The following is an 18,292-nucleotide window of genomic DNA, read 5'->3' as shown; positions in this document are numbered from 1 at the left end:
GTTGTGGGCAGAGCTGTGGAGGAGAATAAAGCAGGGAAGGGGGCTGGGAGTGGGGGGTCAGCAGGCAGGGTGGAAGGGCGGAAGTTGCAAATTTTGAAAAGAATGATCAGAAGAGGCCTTGTTGAGGAGGACACGTGAGGTCTAAAGATCAAGGCAGACTCTTGGGGAAGAACTTCATAAGCAGAGGAAACAGCAAGTACAGAGACCCTGGGGTTACGGACGAGGTTGGCAGGGTCCGCCGCAAGCCATGGGGAGGAGTCTGGGACTTGTTTTGGTGTGATTAGGGAGGCATCAGAAGGCCCCTCATTATGAGCACTGGGATGTGGGAAACAGCCTTTGGGGCTGTGGAAGTGGGGAGACCGGGGAGTGGATTGCAGGACTCCAGCAGTAGATGGTGGTGCTGTTGAACAGCGTGGTGGCCACAGAAAAATGTTATTTTCAGGAGCCCAGAGAGGGTCACTCAGACTGGATTTTGAAGCCCATCATGTTAGTTATCTCTTGCTGAGTAACAAATTCAAATTTTAGCCATTTATAACAATAAATGCTTATTATCACGGTTTCTGTGGGTCAGGAATTTGGGAGTAGCTTCGCTGGGTGGTTCTGATTCAGGGTCTCCCTTGAGGTTGCCGTCAGCTGGGCTACAAGGTCTGATTCCCACGTGGTTCCCTCGCAGGGCTGGCAGGTTGGTGCTGGCCGGTGGCTGGAGGCCTCAGTTTGTCACTACATGGACCCCTTCATGGGGCTGTTTGAGTGTCCAGCACGGCAGCCGGCTTCCTCCCCCAGAGCCTTGGAAGTCCCACTCCGTCAATTCCACAGTGTCCTGCTGGTTACACAGGTCAGCCCTGTTCAGTCTGAGAAGTCTCCCCAGAGACATGAATACCAGGAGGTGAGAACATGGGGCCTTCTTAGAGGGGAACCTCCTCACCCACTTTCTGCTTGTGGAGCGGAAATTCTGGAGATTTGTTGGACATAATGTGATTGGGCCTTGGGGTCCCCCCAGGGCGAGGTTGGAGCAGGATTTTCCGGGCCAGGGGTCTGTCTATTCCTGGAGGGCTTTGCAAGGATGGCTGGGCCCCAGGCCTAGTTCCGCCTCGCCTGGAACCTTCCCTCCAGACCAGTGCTGTGCGGCCTCTGGATCCACCTCAGGGCCTGTGAGCAGTGTGGAGGTCCTGGCAGGGTGGGGCCCAGGCAGCCGCTGGGCTTTCTTGCACCCTCTGTCACATGCCACTGCGGCCCTGACTTGTCACAGAGCCTAGTGCATGTGACTTTGCTTGTCAGCTGTGCTGTGTGACATTGTCACGGCCTATCGTAGTCCTGGCGGACCAGGTGGCTCTGAGCTGGCTTCCCCCAGAGCTCCCAGCTGACACCCTTCTCAACTACCCTGTGATTCGGGCTCAAGGTTGGGTGGGCCACAGGCCCACCTGTCCAGAGACAGGTCCAGAGACCGCCTGTGCCCCACCCCAATAGGGCCAGTGTGGGAACAACCACCATTTTAAAGCCTTTGCACATTAAAATCCACTGATGCTCTCAGTGCGGTAGACGGGACTGAGTGCAAATCCCAGGTGATTTTGGAAGGGCCCAGGTGCTTCCCTGCATCACACTTAGTCTTTTTATTCTGATAAGTGCACCACGGGTGGTTCGTGTTCAGTGAAAAGATATAACATGGAGCAGAACGTCTGGGCTTTTGTCCATGCCGCACCTGGTCCCGACTGACTTCTCAGCAGCTTTTTGGGTGCGTCCTTTTGACCATTCTCTGTGTACTCACAACTTGCATCATGCACGCCTAAGTGTGCAGTTACCTCTCAAAAGGGGTTCTGGAATGCATCCAACAAATATTCTGTGAGCATCTTTCTGTGTCAGTATCCAGGTCTGTTTGACCCTCTTTAGCAGCTATTATATGGTGTTCCATAAAATCAGGAGTATTGTATTTATTTAACTAGTCACCACTTTATTCTTTTTCTCTCACTGCAGTTGGCTCTGTCTGGTTCCTGGTCCACGCGTGGGTTGGGGTTACGCCCTGGCCTGATATGTCCTGGCTATGTTCCCTTCAGTCAAGAGCCACCAGGCTGTACTCCTGGTTCTGGGCCTCCCGGCCTAGGCAGCCAAGGCTGTGTCCCGCGTAACTGGGGTTGTGGTTCTCAGGAAGGACACAAAGATCCATGCACGGCACCCACCAAAGCTCAAGGGGCCCAGAATTCCCTCTGGTCCACAAAATTCACAGGGCCCTCTGGTTACCTGGCCTTTCTCTGTGCCAGTGAGAAGCGAGGGACAGTGGGCAAGTATCAGATCAGGAAGCTTGGGGGAGGCGGTACTTCTAGTGTTTCCCCAGCAAGGCTGTGAGCTCAGTTCTTTGAAGCTGACCCATGTCCGATGCCTTGTAGCCATCTATGTTTACAAGAAACGTGAATTTAGTGCCTAAGTATGCCAGGGACGTATAGCCTCAGTCTTCATGGAGGGGAGCCAGATAGAAATGAAATAACTCAGGTTCACACAGTTTTAAACTGTGGTCAGCACTGAGGTGAAAAAGTTCTCAGGGCTCGGATTTGGGGCAGGGAGGCTGATTTAGTCTGGGGGTCAGAGAAAGTGTATTCGTTTCCTATGGCCACTGTAACGAAGTGCCACAAACTGGGTGATTTAAAACAACAGAATTTATTCTCACAGTTCTGGAGGCCAGAAGTCCAGGATCTAGGTGTCCACAGGGTTGGTTCCTTCTGAGGCCTCTAGGGGAGGCTCCTTCCCACCTCTCCCTGCTTCTGGAGGCTCGAGGCACTCCTTGATTGTAGCCGCGTCACTCCCATCTCTGCCTCTGTTGTCAGACAGCTTTCTTCCCTTTGTGTGTGTCTGTGTCCACATCTCCCTCTTTCTCTTATGGAGACACCAGTCACTGGGTTTAGGGGCCCCCATCCAGTCTGACTCCTGTTAACTGGATTCCATCTGCAAAGTACCTATTTCCATACAAGGTCACAGGTGCCAGGGGTGAGGACTGAGACATGTCCTTGTAGGGGACGCAGTTCAACCTGCTGCAGAAGGAAGTGATATTGGAGCGGGGGTCTGGATGAGTCCAGGAGTGGGGAGGAGAGGCCCCGGGCCAGGTGGAGGGGCCGAGGCCGTGTCTGGAGCTGGCCTTTCTCAGGCTGAGCTTCTTGGCCATGAGATGCTCCCATTGGGCTGTATTGAGCCTCATCGTCTACAGTTGTGTTTCCTTTTTTAACCAGGAAACTACTTTGCCTCCCACTTTTTCATGGGAGGTGAGAAATTCGACACCCCCCACCCTGAAGGTTACCTCTTTGGAGAGAACATGGATCTGAACTTCCTGGGCAATCGCCCAGTCCAGGTGGGTCTCGGTGGGGCTGGGCACGTGGGCAGTGGTGGCAATGCCCCTGGCTGTGAGCAGGCACCGAGTCTCCCCAAACGGGGCGGAGGTGCCATCTGGACGTGGGCATGTGATGTGTGCATGAGGCCTGTCCCCCCTTAGAGGCTGGATGGCCGAGGGTTGGTCCCTGGGGTACAGAGCAGCTGCTACTGAACCCAGTGCATCCAGACTGTGGGGCTGAGGAAGGCTCTGGATTTCATCCCAGGCCTCTTGGATGGCTGTCTTTCAAAAGAGAAAAGAACATCCACATTCCATAGGGCAGTGGGCAAGAGATGTGATCCAAAGCAGAAACGCAAACAGCCAGGACTCTTTTTTACAAGTTCGCCCTCACTAGTCACCAGAGGAGTGCACTCCACACACTGCTGTCCCTTCGTTCAACGCACATTTGGCACCTGCTGTGTACCTAGGACTCTTCCAGGGGCTGGAAGGACAGACCCTGCCCTGTTTAGTATGTGGGGTGCAGGCAATAAAGAAGGGAATGTTTGATGGATGGAGACTAAAGAGAGAGAGAGGGCTGTGGGGGATTGCTGAGCAGGGGCCTGGGTTTTGCATCTTGAGATAATGGTCCCCTGCGTGGCCAAGGGCCCAGGAAGGAGGCCCTCTCTCTCACGAGACACTGGACTCTGTCCCCTAAGGCTGCTGAGTCCTGGGCCTGGTGGGGGTGCTATCCCCTGGACCAGGGGTCTCCAGGCTGTTTTAGCTGTAGAGCAGCTGGTTGACATGAAGTCTTGGTCCTTTAACTGGCCTGGGGCCCAGAGTGCTGGTCCCCCACCCATGGGGCCAGTGGGGCTTCCACGTTGTACTGAGCTCCCCACCCTCCTGAGTTTGTGACAGCAGGAGCAGAACCTGCCTTGCATGTCTTTGCAGCCTTGGCTCAGACCCAGGACCTGGCTCTGCAGGCCACCTGTAGATCTGTTGTCTTGTGTCACTTTCTCCTTGAGACCATCGTAGAGTCACCTGCAGTTGTGAGAAGTGATGGAGAGACCCCGGGTGTCCTTTACCCGGCTTCCCAGTGAAAACATCTGCTAAGACTCAGTGCGTTGTCACCAGCAGGAGACTGACCCCGTGCCCAAGCCTTCCAGACACCACCAGTTTTACAGCACCCGTGTGTGTGTGTGTGTGTGCGTGCGTGTGCGTGCGTGCGTGCCTGTGTGGGCGCAAGTCCCTTCCGAAATCTGTATTGACTATCGTCCTTGTGTGGAGAGCCTGCCTTGTTCAGGGCAGCAGTGAGACGACAGGTCCCACCTCCAGGAACGTGGCCTGAGAGCCCCAACCCTAACCTCTGCCCCGGGCACCTAGCTGAGGGTCCTTCCTGCAACTGGGGACCCAGAATCCTCAGGGCAGTTCCAGTCCCGGCTCTCCCACGTGCTGGCCGTGTCGCCTGTGGTTTCCTTGGATGTGGATGAGGGGAGTGCTGTCCTGTGGTCAGTGCGAGGGCCCAGGATGATCAGGCAGGGTTGTGACCATTGCTCTGATGAAGCCCTGTTTTCCCTCCGCTGCCATGCCCTGGGGGTTACCTGGAATTGCTCTTTCCCTCCTAGTTTCCCTACGTCACCCCTGCCCCCCATGAGCCTGTGAAGACACTGAGGAGCCTGGTGAACATCCGCAAAGACTCCCTCCGGCTCGTGAGGTAACCCTTCCCCCCCGCCCTGTGCCGCGCTGTGGCTCCCCATGGGCCCCCTGGTGCTTGGGAGAGAGTGACCCTGGGCCCTACTCCCCCTTGTGTAGAATCAGGACTCGATTCCAGAGCTGCCCCTGGGGGGCGGGGGGGGAGGGGAGGGGCCCGCAGGTTCTGCCTGTGGAACTCCAGCCTTAAGCCGGGCCTCAGCCTGGCACCTGTGCCCCAGGGGTGTTGGGCCGGGTCTGGAGACAGTCTTGGTTGTCACAGCTGGGGGTGGGTGAGGGCGGTGCTACTGGCATCTGGCAGGCAGGGACCAGGGATGCCGCTCGGCACCCTACGGCGCTCAGCACACCCCCACTGCCTCGAGTAGTCCAGCCGGCGCGTCAGTGGGCTGAGAAACCGCCTCAAACCCGGAAGACTTGAGGGATCGGGGCCATTTCTAAACCCAGAGGACTAGTCTCCCTTTCTGTGAGCAGGAGACAAGGGAAGGAGTACCCTGCGTTGTTGGGCCTTGTTGTCCAAACAGGGAACGGCCTCCACGTTCCTAGGAAGGTGGGATGCAGCCAGGCAGCTGACTCTGGGGCCCCTGCGGGGGCGGGGGTGCTGTATGGGGTGGGGACACCGTCGCAGGCACAGCCCCTGACCTGCCCTGTTCCTCTGTCTCCCGGGCAGGTACAAGGACGGTGCTGACAGCCCCACTGAGGACGGCGAAAAGCCCCGAGTCCTCTACAGCCTGGAGTTCACCTTCGATGCCGACGCCCGGGTGGCCATCACCATCTACTGCCAGGCAGTGGAGGAGTTCCTGAATGGGACGGCTGCGTGAGTCCCCATGGGGCCTGGCAGGCCCAGTGGTTCTGCTTCTGTCTGTATTGTGTATTTGAACTTTCGGAGCTTTGATTTGAAATAGGGCCCTGCTGGCCCTAAAAGTTTGAAATCTGCAACTTCAGCATGACCGTGGCAGGCCTGCCTCCAGGCTGTAAGGCCAGACCCAGGCAGGATGGGCAGAAACGCACCCACTTCCGTCCTGTCGGAGGAAACCCCTCGGAGGCCAGATTTGATCCGGGGGTGGAGTGGTGGCTGAGAGCTCGGTCTGTGAGTCCCTGTTCGTGTAAGAGCAGCCCCTCCCCCAGTGTCAGTCTCAGGCCGGACGTGCCAAGGCCCTTGAGAGTGTCCTTTGTCCTAGAGACTGAGTGAGGCCCCAGGGACAGCAGGTGTGGGGAGGTGGGTGAGGGTCCTGGGTTGGATTCCTATATAGGGAGATGCCAGAGCCTACCGGGATTGAAAATGTGTGTGCTGCTTGACTCAGCCTTTCCTTTCCTGGGAATTTATCTTGGGGACATGCTTACATGTGTGGTTAAGATGTGTGCAGAGGAGAGTCCTGGAAGCTTTGTTTGGAATAGCAAGATGTTGGCGACCGCCTGGTGTCCACCACTGGGGGCCTGGTTGAATCAATTAGAGTAAAACCGTGGTGGAACCCATGCAGTGTCCCAAGAACACGGCACCTCCATCTGTGATGACTGTGGGACAGCTTCGGGCACACAAGTGGTCGGAGCAGATTGTAGGTGGACTGCTGTTTGAATATTAAAGAAGAAACACCTGCTCATGCAGGCATGATTATGCCTCAGCTTTCCCAGGAGTGACACACGGGTTGTGGACGGGGCAGAGAAGCAGGTGGCTGGGAGCACGCGTGAGGCCGGGGCTTGGGGTCACTTTGCACTGTGCATTTTTGTACTGTATTCATTCAAAAATGTCAGCAAACCATAAAAGCCTAGTGGAAAGTTGTAGCCAAGTCTGGAAAGGTAACAGTAATTGGGCAGGTATGGGCTCTGGGAGAATGGGATGCGGCAGAGAGTTTGTCTCACTGTCCTTTCTCTCTCGGCCCTTTCAGGTACACCCCCAAGAGCCCGGCCCTGCAGTCCGAAACTGTCCACTACAAGCGGGGAGTGAGCCAGCAGTTCTCCCTGCCCTCCTTCAAGATCGATTTCTCGGAGTGGAAGGATGATGAGGTAACAGCTTGGCTGGGCCCCCCTTTCCCCTGGCCCCTCCCCGAGTTCCTTCCCCTGGAGGGGGGCAAGCACAGTGGGGCCTGTTCACTCAGATTCCTCACATGGTTGATAAGTGTCAGGAATGGCTGCTGACCAAGGTCTGTGTGCCCAGTCGGGGTACCTGGACTGTGGATTGTGGTCGGTGCAGGCATTGGCTGGACTGGATGATCGTGGCCGGGCGGAGCAGCAGCAGTTAGAAGCTCCGTATGGGCTCTGGTATGGTTGTCAGGGCCACGGGGCTGCAGCCTGGCAGGATGCCTCCCACCCAGTGGTTCTGTAGCTAAGGACAGTGATTTACACCATGTGGAGGGTGCTCACTGCAGCTCTGTCTGTAGTAGTAAATTGGAAACAATCTACATGTCCATTACGGAGGTATCGCTTGGTTCACTGACATCATGGGAACCCCCTGTATACATAATGGGGGCACCATAGTCCAGCTCCGTTCTGGGATGTCGTGAGCCTTAGAGTAGCTGACAGAGCTTATGTCTGCTGTACGTGCTGATGTGGAAGCACCTCCTGGGCTTGGAGAAAAGCACATTACAGACAAATACCATGTAATCGCACATATGTGGCAGCCACAGATGTGCACAAGACCACTTCTGCAGGTACATGTATGTGTACATAATCCTTGAGGAAAAGCCAGAGAAGGTTCCCCGTCAAGCTTAAGACAGTAGTTATTTCTGCAAAGGAGCTTGGTATAAGGAAGACACACACAAACACACTACATGTGTACAGTGTGAGTATCAGTACTGTGTACACCCCTGAATTATTTTGTTTTTTTTAAAAAAACAGGTTATTAAGTTAGAGTTTATATATCATAAAACTCACCCATTTTAAGTGTTCAATTCAGTGATTTTTAGTAAATCTGTGATCACAGCCATGACCACAATCCAGTTTGGGGATGTTTCTATCCTCCCAGTAGGATCCCTCATGCCCTTTACAGTTGATCCCTGTTCCTGCCCCAGCCCCTGGCACTAATTTGCTTTCTGTCTCCCTGGATCTACCTGTTCTGGACATTTCATATGGATGGAACTGTACAGTATGTGGCCTTTCATGTCTGGCTTCTTTGACGTAGCTGAATTCTCTAGTTTTTTTTGACAGAGGGTAGTCCCGTCTTATGTTACTGAAATACATGAGTGGGAAGGATTGGAGGTAGCAGGGTATGGTGTGGTGTGGGAATTGCCAGGAAGGTTCTGGATCACGGGTATGTCAGACGGTGAAGGCCACGCCCTGGTAGTTACTCCCGGCCGCGTGTGCTTGCTGGTCAGAGCGCTTTGATGTCGAGCAACAGGAGCCCCCTCTGTTTTACCACGTGAGAAGGGCAGGTCTTCTGGAAGCCAGGTGGGGCCCTCGAAGTCAAAGGCCAAGCTGAATAGCAGTCCTGGGGGCCCCCTGCCCACAGCCCCGTGCCGTCAGGATGGTTCCGTCCCCGTGTGCACACATTCCCGGTTCAGATGCCCGGCAGGTGCATCTGGTCCCACCCACCCTCCTGTGAATGGGATGGGGCAGCTCCCCTAGGGCAGAGGGGCTGGGAGGGCAGGTGAGTGGGTGCCCCCACCTATGGTGACTGCGGGGCGGCTGGGCTGAGGCTGCACCTCAGCTTGGTGACCTCTGAAATAACCCAGTTTTGGCATTTTGGCCCTGAAACATCCCCTGTGCGTTTGCAGATGTCCTGTATCACCAGCGGTTTGGGTCACTTGTCCTGAGCGCACACCTGACTTGTAAGCCAGTCTTGGGTGCTCCAGGAGGGCACCCCCTTGGCTCCCTCAGTGCATCAGGGAACCTGCGTCCTCGGCTTGTCAGCATGTGGCCTGGTGGGCCTGTCCAGTGTTGTTATCCTGGGACCCCGTCCTCATCTTTGCCTTTTCTGATTATCACTTCAGCTAAGATGTTCTTTTTTTTGGGTGGGGGGGGGGGCCACACCACAAACCTTGCAGGATCTTAGTTCCCTGACCAGGGATCGAACCTGGGCCCTCGGCAGTGAAAGTGCAGATTCCTAACCCCTGGACCGAAAGAGAATTCCCACTAATATGTTGTTGAAATCAGCTCAGTTTTTCTTACAGGTGTTTTTTACTGTGATAGAATACACACAATATAAACTTACGTCAGTGACAGTGCATTCATAGTGTGTGACCACTGGGCAGTTCCAGGACGTTCTCATCACCCACAAGGAAGTCCTGCACCCATTAAGCAGTCACCCCCAATTCCTCCCTCTATTACATGTATTTTTATTTATTTTTATTTTTTTTATTTTGAATTTATTTTATTTTTGTCTGCGTTGGGTCTTCTTTGCTGCGCGCGGGCTTTCTCTAGCTATGGCGAGCGGGGGCTACTCTTGGTTACGGTGCACAGGCTTCTCACTGCGGTGGCTTCTCTCGTTGCAGAGCACGGGCTCTAGGCACGCGGGCTTCAGTAGTTGTGGCACACGGGCTCAGTAATTGTGTCTCACAAGCTCTAGAGCGCAGACTCAGTAGTTGTGGCACACAGGCTTAGCTGCTCCGCGGCATGTGGGATCTTCCCGGACCAGGGCTCGAACCCACATCCCCTGCATTGGCAGGTGGATTCCCAACCACTGCGCCACCAGGGAAGCCCTATTACATGTATTTTTAAATGGAAACTTCATCAGTCGTTACTGTAGCTAGGAAACGGCTAAGATTTGCCATAAATAGAAGGTTCTGGAAGTTAAGCTGTACGGAGAGCAGAAGGATGCTGTTACATCCTGGCATGACGTCCTTGCCAGATGAGGGCATTGAAGCGGGTGTTGGTAGGTGTTAGAGTTGTGACAGACACTCTGGCACCAAACTCAGGTTTCTCCTTTATACCAGGGTTTCTCAGCCTCGGTGCTGTTGACATTTGGGTCCTGGGTCATTCTCTGGCAGAGACTGTCCTGTGCTCTGTGGGATGTTGAGCAGCCTCCCTGGCCCCTGCCTACCAGGTGTCAGGAATGTCCCTTGCTGCAATTGTGACAGCTGAAGATGTCTCCAGACACAGGCGTCCCTTCAGCTGCAAGCATTGTGCCATCAGAGGCCTGGCCATCCTCCCTTTTTTTTTAGCCGTTTTCCCCAGATTTGCCTATTTAAAGATTATAACAGTAATGTATGCTTATAGTAAAATGTTCTGATTACACAGAATCTGTCAAGCAAAATGTTCCCAGTTCAGTCTCCTTTTCCAGAAGTGACCACTTCTGACCATGTGGGGTGTATTTTCTAGACTTTCTCCTGTATGCATTTGTTTTTTACAAAAATGCAGTCATACTTTACAAATATTATTTTGTAGCTTGTTTTTTTTAAAACAACTTATCGAGACATAATTTGCATACTATACAACTCACCCTTTTATTTATTTTTTTGTTTCTGTTTTAATAAATTTATTTATTTTGTTTATTTATTTTTGGCTGTGTTTGGTCTTCGTTGCTGCACGCGGGCTTTCTCTAGTTGTGGTGAGCGGGGGCCACTCTTCGTTGCAGTGAGCGGGCTTCTCATTGCGTTGGCTCCTCTTGTTGCTTTGGGCGCACAGGCTTCAGTAGTTGTGGGACGTGGGCTCAGTAGTTGTGGCTCACAGGCTCTAGAGCACAGGCTCAGTAGTTGTGGCGCATGGGCTTAGCTGCTCCGCGGCATGTGGGATCTTCCCGGACCAGGACTCAAACCCGTGTCCCCTGCATTGGCAGGTGGATTCTTAACCGCCGCACCACCAGGGAAGTCCCCAGCTCACCCTTTTAAAGTGTATAATTCGGTGGTATTTACTATATTCATAGAGTTGTATAGCCGTCACTACTGCCTTACCTCCAGAACTTTTTTGTCATCCCCAAGAGAAACCCTCTACCCACTAGCAATCACTCCTCATTCCTCCCCCAGCCCCTGGCCACTGCCCATCCACTTTCTGTCTCTTTGGATTTGTCTGTTCTGGATATTTCTCATAAACAGAATCAGACACTATGTGACCTTTGGTGCTGGCTTCTTTCACTCAGCATCATGTCTTCAAGGCTTGTCCAGGTTGTAGTATGTATCGGTGCTTTATTCCTTTTTATGGCTGAATAACATTCCACTGGATGGATGGGATCATATTTTGTTTAGCCCTTCATCAGCTGATGGACATGTGGGTTGTCTCCGCCTTTTGGCCATCATGAATGTTGCTGCTGTGAACATTTGTGTGCAAGTCTTTGTGTGGATGTATGTTTTCATTCCTCTTGGGTGCAGTTTGCTTTTTAATTGAATTTAAATTAATTTAATTGTAAGACTTTTTTAGAGTAGTTTAAGGTTCACAGCAAAATTAAGAGGAAGGTATAGAGGTTTCCCATATGCCCCCTGCCCCACACATGCGTCATTTTCTTTTCTTACTGCACCATGATGTGGAGTCTTTCCAGGTCAACACCTACAGATCTCCTCGTGGCTCGTGGGGCTTCTTTGCAGTTTTCCCACTAGCTCCTCATGGGCTTCCATTTATTTCAGTCAAAGCCACGTCCCCTCCTCCCCCACCCCTTGCCTTTCCCCTATTTCCCAGTGTCCATCTGACCTAGGCCTTGCAAAGACCCTCGTCCACGGCTCCTCTGTGACAGCAGAGCCTGAGGGGAGCCTGGGCGGGACTCCTGCTGCCGTCAGCTGCTGCTCTCTCTCCTGACCTGGCTGCCTTTTTCCCTAAGAAAGCCTCACTCCCTGCATTAAAAATAAGTGTCTCCTGGGACTTCCCTGGTGGTCCAGTGGTTAAGACTCCAAGCTTCCACTGCAGGGGCGCGGGTTCGATCCCTGATCAGGGAACTAAGATCCCACATGCTGCCTGGCGTGGCCAAAAACTAAAAAGCGTCTCCCTCAGACTCTCTGGGAGGGTGGAAGTCTCTGTCCTCTCCCCGCATGCTTGGCTCTGGGGCGTGACTCATGTGCCAAGCTCTGGGGAGCAGGAGTCTGGGAGGAGGTGGTCCTTGCTCCCTAGGTCCCTGTACTCCCAGGGTTTCCCCCCCACCCCTAGGCCCTGGTGTCTGGGGAGAGCGGGGGTCATGGTGCCCTGTCGTCTCCACCTCTGTCCCTGGCTCAGCACCGCGTCTTCTGTTGGGTTTGCAAGTCTGTTGGACAAATGTCACATGTAGTGTGCTGCCCTGTGGTCTGGGCACTGAATGTTCGTGGGAGGCGCCGGGAAGGCTGCTGCGGCAGAGCCTTCTAAGTGGTGTCTGTGTCAGGACTTCTTTGGTTGCAAGTGACAGAAACACCTCAGTCTGACTTAAGAAAAGAAAATCAGGAACTAATTGGCATAGATTCTGAAAAGGCTGGGTGTCTTCAGGGGCCCATGTCATCAGGAAGGGTATGCTCCTGCTGAGCTGGCCTCGCTCTCTGCTGGCGCCCTGCAGACCAGTGAGAGGTGCGGTCCCCGCCTGCGTCCCAGAGTGCTCAGGTAGACATACCATCCTCTGGCCAGGCCACACAGTACCAGGCTAGGAGAGAAGTTGTTCCCACATTTCCTCAGGGAAAGTCGGGGTGCTGCCACCTGAAAAGTGGGACAACAGTCATTTGCACCTTTGCAGTAGGGTTTGGACAGGGCTGGACAGGAGGCCCCAGGTGGGTCAGGCTTGATAAGAGCAGAATCTCCAGGACAGAAGTACCAGCGGCATCCAGGAAGCAGTGATGGCCTTTCCCAGGAGCTGGGAGGACACAGGTGGGCGAGGCCTGGAGGCAACCCTGGCTCTGTCACTCTGTCTATGAAGCATCCAGCAAGTTATGCCACCTCTGCGAACCTTGCTTTCCCATCTGTCAGCTGGAAATAGAAACAGTCCCTCCCTCGCAGGTGGCCGCAGGGGTCCATGGAGTCGGGGTGCAGGGTGCTTACTTAGCCAGGCTGTCCATCGTGAACCCGACGGCCAGCGGGGCAGGAGCCCCCGTCACACCTCCCCAGACCAGTGTCTTTTATTCCACCCGTCAGCTGGTGCTGAGGCAGCACTCAGTGTGCAAGAGAGAAAGAAAATGCAAATCACTGGCAGCTCCTCAGAGCAACCAAGTCGCCACGTCAGCGCTGACGACTATATTTCAGCAACAGGCCGGAAGCGCGGGGGTGGCAGGGCCCGCACTGCTCCCCGTCCAGCTCTGTCACCTGAATAGCTCCCCTCCTGGGCCTGATTACAGCCTGGGAAGGGCAGCACCTGCGCATCACACCCACCACAGCTTCGTCATCGTCGTCATCGTCATCATCGTCATCATCGTCATCGTCGTCACCGGGGTAACTGCGGGATGGTCGTTGGCAAGATGGCTCCCTGTTCCCTGGCTCGGTGTAGGGAGGGCAGAAGCAGGCGTGTGGGAGGCCCCTGGCCCCGGGATAGCTGTAGAGGATGTGTGACTCCTGTCTCGGGCGGTCACCCCCCCACCCCGTGGGGCACCCCCGAGCAAGGCAGGAGCGGGGAAAGCGGGTCCCTCCCTCTCCCAGGTCCAAGTTTTGGTGGTGCAGCCCTTCTACCCTGAGGCTGTGGGTCCTGGGTAGGCCTGGACACCTCTCCGCGTGTGGATCCGTGCGCACACGTTCCTACCAAGCCCCGTGCCCTGGAGTCCCTACCCAACGTGGTCCTCCTGGGCCAATTCCCTCCCCGGCTCCCGCTGCCTGGACACAAGCAGCTCCAGGGGCTGGTGCTCACCGCGTGCTCTCTCGGCCGCCTGCTCGGAACTTTTGCGTTAGGACCGGGACCTGATGCTCAGGTTGTAGAGCCAGACCCGAACCTGGCAGTGCTGAGTATGCCCTGTCCCAGCACTGGCCCCGGCCCGGCCCTGCCCGCCCACCGATGGCCAGGGACCCGCTGGGCACCCTTCCCGTGGTGGGTGTGTTTGGCTGAGCGCCTCTGCCCTGCAGGCTCTGTGTGACCTCCCCACGGTCCCCACTGGGGAGAAGCCGTGGAAGCTGCACCTGAGTGGACACGTGGGGAGGAGCGTGGCCTGCAGCCAGAGGGCAGCGGGGATCCCCGGAGGACTTAAGCAGGAGGAGAAGGAAAAGTGAGAGGAGGTTTCTCCGTGAGCTCGGACAAGCCACGTGGTCTCTCCTTCACGTTGGTTCCGTCTTTGTTGGGGCCGAGCTGGGTGCCTTTCTTCACAAGGTTAGACGCGGGATCTCCGTGGGACCCGGCACTCCCGTGCCTAGGGGTCCACCCAGCAGAGTCCAGCAGAGGCAGCCCCGCTCAACACAGCCGAAGGGGGGCCTGGTGTCTGAGCAGGTGAATGGGTGACAGTGAGGTCTGGCCAGGCGGGGAGTGCTACTCGGCCTTAAGGGGGAGGCGCCTGCAGCGTGATGATTCTGCCTGAGAGACACCAGACACAAAAGACAGATACTGTGTGCATCCATTTCTGTGAATGTCCAGGGGTCGGCCCATCTACAGACGCAGCAGCATGGAGGTTCCAGGGCTGGGCTGGGCTGGGCGGCCCGCTGAGGGCTGGCGAGGACGTTCCAGGAAAGATGGTGCTGACGGTCGCCTGACCGTACGGATGTACTTAATGACACTGAGTTACACTTAGAACACAAATGTGCCCTTTTAATCTGCTTTACCACAAAGAAGAAAAGGGCGCCTGTCTGGCCTCAGCTCTGTCACCTCAACGCCTCCCACTCCCTCCAGCTCAGTCTGACTGTTGTCACCTCCTTTCTCTGCAGCTGAACTTTGACCTGGACCGGGGCACGTTTCCAGTGGTCATCCAGGCTGTGGTGGATGAGGGGGACGGTGAGTGGCCCTTCCCTTCGGTCTCCTTTCCAGGCGTGCACACTTGGGAAGAGGCCCTCCTCACCCCAGTCAGCCAGGTCCGGGGATCTCAGTCCAGAAACAGCGGACGACGTCGGCTCAGCCTGCTGGGCGGGCTTGGGGCCGAGGGGCTCGGGCGCCGAGCGCTCTGTCTCCTGCTGCTGGTGCCGTCCCTGCGCCCCTGTGGCAAAGCCTGGCTCTCGCGGCGCTGACAGTGGCAAGACAGGCCTCCAGTGCTGGTGTCCACCCCGCAGTGGAACGATGAAGGCTGCCAGTGCCACGCTGACCCCTCGCCGCCTGCCTCTTCCTGCCAGTCCTGCTGGCCTCTCCTTGCCCCTGCTGTGGGCTGTGGGGTCCCGGGCGAGGGTGCAGACACCGGAGCCCTGCCCGGCCTAGGCTTGTCCCCATGCCGAGTGAGACGGGAGCAGAGCCAACCGTGGGCAGCCGGCAGTGGCTGCTTTGGGGCCGGGTGAGGTGCGCGGGTCAGAGGGAGCTGCAGGCAGAGGAGGGCGAGGCAAGGACAAGACCTCAGTGGGTCCTCAGAGGACCAGGCCCTGCCTGCAGGCTGAGAGCTGGGGACGTGCCAGCTGGAAAGAGGAGGCCTGAGGCAGGGGGCCAGGGGTGGTAGAGGCCGGCTCTGACCACTCTCCTCTCTCCCGGGCAGGTGTGGAAGTGACCGGCCACGCCCACGTGCTCTTGGCCGCCTTTGAGAAGGTAAGTGCCATCTTGCTCCTGATCGTGCAGCCGACTCCTCATTTGTCATCGCATCCTGCACGCAGTGCCCAGTAATTTACTAGGTGCCCAGTAAATGCTGGTGGGGTGGACGAGGGTCTGCCACCTGCCTAGTACGGTCCTAGATGTGACATACATACTCTCCTGGGGTCCCCGAGTTGGGGGTGCCCCGCATATAAAGAGACCATTTACATGGAAGGATTCATTTACTACTACCTTTTTAGCATTATGTGTATTTGAACTTAGGTGTTTGCCCTTTTTTCCACCAGACCTGAGTCCCCAGGCCCCTGACTGTCCATGCTTTGTGGCCGTGTTTATGGTGTGTGGTGGGGGTGTTGGCTGGTGGTGAGGACAGTCAGCCCCACCACTTACTCTGCATTAGGGTGTCTCGGGTTCTAGGGATGGTCCTCTCACCGGGGTCCAGACAGTTCCATGCGTCCGTCCATGCAGCGAGCGAGGGCCAAGCTGTGTTGGGACAGGGTCCCTGGTCACCGAGAGTCCTGCCAGCGTAGTGGGGTGTGTCCCCTATTTGAAAAGGCTACGGCTGATCCCCACCTTGTAGTGTTCCTTGACGTTGGTCGGCACTGTGCAGTTGTGTTTTTAGCACCGGCCTGTGGCCCAGATGGACGAGGAGCAAGGACCTCACGAGGAAACCAGTCTCAGACCGCTTGTTCTGGACGTCCTTCCAAGCCCTGGCTTCCTCAGCCCAGGGTGTACCTGTAGCCCTGAAAGCCTTAAGTGCAGAGCCCATCTCCTCCCTGTGATCTGGGTCTTTCCAGATGCCCCAGGGGGTCCGTGGAGCTGGGCCTGAGGCCCCTCTGGCGACGTTGGGTCTGTGCTCTCCCTGGCCTCCTGGGGCCGTGGTGGAGGTGGCCCTCTCCATCTCTGGGCTCACCAGCTGTGCTCCCCAGGCCAGCCTTGTCGGAGGAGATGGTGACTATTTACCATCTGTGTGCTCTGGCAGGGCGATGGGCCGTCACTGGCAGACACTCCATTCTGTGCTTCCAGTGTAGAGTCCAGTGAGAAACTACCTTATTTTTGGAGTGCAGCATGCTAGAAACTTCTGTCAGAACCCATCAGCCGTACAGAAAGTGCCAGGTGCTGGTCTCAGTGGACTCAGAAGGGGTATTTGGTGAGCGAGAGTTCAGATCTGGTACCGTGCTTAACTGTGTGGACTCGGAGCCGTGTGCCTCCCCAGGTACCACCAGACGCATTTGCTCTATCTTGTTCTCACGGCCCTCAGAGCTTTGGGCCTTCCTGGTACGTAAGGCAGTGACATCCTTGTGCTGTCTTCGCGATTCGACCAAGCCCTTTGAGGGCTGGAGCCGTCTGTCTTGGTTCTTGTCATCCAGGTGCTGCTTCTTGCAGCTGGGGAGGCGCCTATCCATTGTCAGAACTTGGCTGATGGTGGTGAACTTGAGTGTTCTTGAGAACGACCCAGGGAGAGTTGGGTTTTGTAGGTCAGGGTGGGACCCAGGAGGCGATATTTTTAGAAGATTTTCTGGGTAGTTTCGAAGCCAGGTCAGAGGACCACAGTTGGAGGATCCCTGGCCTGTCTCTCGAGTCTTTGTGTGGCCCCTTCTTTTTTCAGCCGTAGATGTGGGTTGACCGAGGACGGGCCTTCCGCATGGCCGAGTTAACCTCTCTGTCCTTCTTCCCTGCAGCACGTCGACGGCAGCTTCTCTGTGAAGCCTTTAAAGCAGAAGCAAATCGTAAGTCCATCAGAGGAAATACCGTGAGCCCTTTTGATTTAAAAGACAGGCGCACACATGTGACCCAGTGGTCTCTGTGGATTATTCTCCCCGGGCCACCATGGCCGCTGTGGAAGTAGCTGGTGACACCACTACTGTGGGCCCTGGGCTCTGGGAGTCAGGGTCGGGGTCACTGGGTGTGTCCGCGTGTCCTGCATACCCACCACGTACCTGCATTGACCATCGTAGCCAAACCTTGTCCAGCTTGAACTGAGTGAGTGTTCAGTAAACACTTGCCGAGTGAATGAATGGACAGATGGAGGAAGAAGGGAAGGAAGGGAGGGAGGGATGGAGGAAGGGAGGGAGGAAAGAAGGGAGAAACACTGCAGCCTCCCCTCCTCTTCACAAATTGCTGAAATCACCTCTGTGTTGGGCAAAGACTTAGATTGACTTAATCCGTATTTGAGAGAAGGATGGAATATCTTGGAACCAATGGGAGCTATAGACCAGTACAGCCTTTCTTTGGGGTCCGTAATTCCATGGTCTAACACCAGGAAGAATTAGCCCTGGTGGCCTCCGACTTAGGTACGTTCTGTGAGGATTTAGCGGACAGGGTCCCCTGAAATGAGCCTGGAGACTGATTTAACAGCGGCCGTGGTGGGGTCTGTCTCCAAAGCTGTGATTATCAGATTATCCTGTGTGTAGCTGCTCAGGTGTGTCAGCCACAACCCAGGAGTGGTGTTGCTGAGTTTTTTAAAAGAGGGGTTGAGAGAACTCTGGCAGGTGCAACACCTGGAGGGGGCAGGAGGGCAGAAGACCCCAGTGATGGTCTGGGCACTTGTTTCAGGAAAGCTGACCGGCAGGGTCGTGGCTCTCAGGAGGAGTATCTGACCCCTAAACTGTGGTCAGCTCGAGGCCTGACTCTGGTCACTCTTGTGGGGCTGGTGTTTTCCTCTGGGGTTGGGCACAGTAAGGTGGGCAGAAGATGTGGTCGCCAGGTCCGGGTAGAGCTTGGCTCCACGCCCTCCGGGGCAGGCAGAACCTGGGCCCAGCCCAGTGTCCTTGATACCAGTCGGCTGGGCAGGTGACGGTTCTCCCTGCCTGTCTCCAGTAGTGCCCGCTCCCTGGGGGTGG

At 55.7% G+C, this 18,292-nt stretch overlaps 1 protein-coding gene across 5 annotated transcripts in view; it reads left to right on the top strand.

The window, feature by feature from the left end:
• Positions 1-18,292, top strand: part of MGRN1 (mahogunin ring finger 1) — a 57,893-nt gene that overhangs the window by 22,531 nt on the left and 17,070 nt on the right. For all 5 annotated transcript variants that reach the window (XM_067706762.1, XM_067706760.1, XM_067706759.1 and 2 more), the window contains 7 exons: positions 3,216-3,334; positions 4,915-5,003; positions 5,667-5,813; positions 6,883-7,000; positions 14,651-14,717; positions 15,400-15,449; positions 17,132-17,179. In XM_067706762.1, the coding sequence (XP_067562863.1) occupies positions 3,216-3,334; positions 4,915-5,003; positions 5,667-5,813; positions 6,883-7,000; positions 14,651-14,717; positions 15,400-15,449; positions 17,132-17,179 (638 nt within the window). The remainder of the gene's footprint in view (positions 1-3,215; positions 3,335-4,914; positions 5,004-5,666; positions 5,814-6,882; positions 7,001-14,650; positions 14,718-15,399; positions 15,450-17,131; positions 17,180-18,292) is intronic.

This window comes from Pseudorca crassidens, chromosome 15 (genome assembly GCF_039906515.1).
Source record: "Pseudorca crassidens isolate mPseCra1 chromosome 15, mPseCra1.hap1, whole genome shotgun sequence".
Lineage (NCBI taxonomy): Eukaryota > Metazoa > Chordata > Mammalia > Artiodactyla > Delphinidae > Pseudorca > Pseudorca crassidens.
This window is presented reverse-complemented; position numbering and strand designations above follow the sequence as displayed.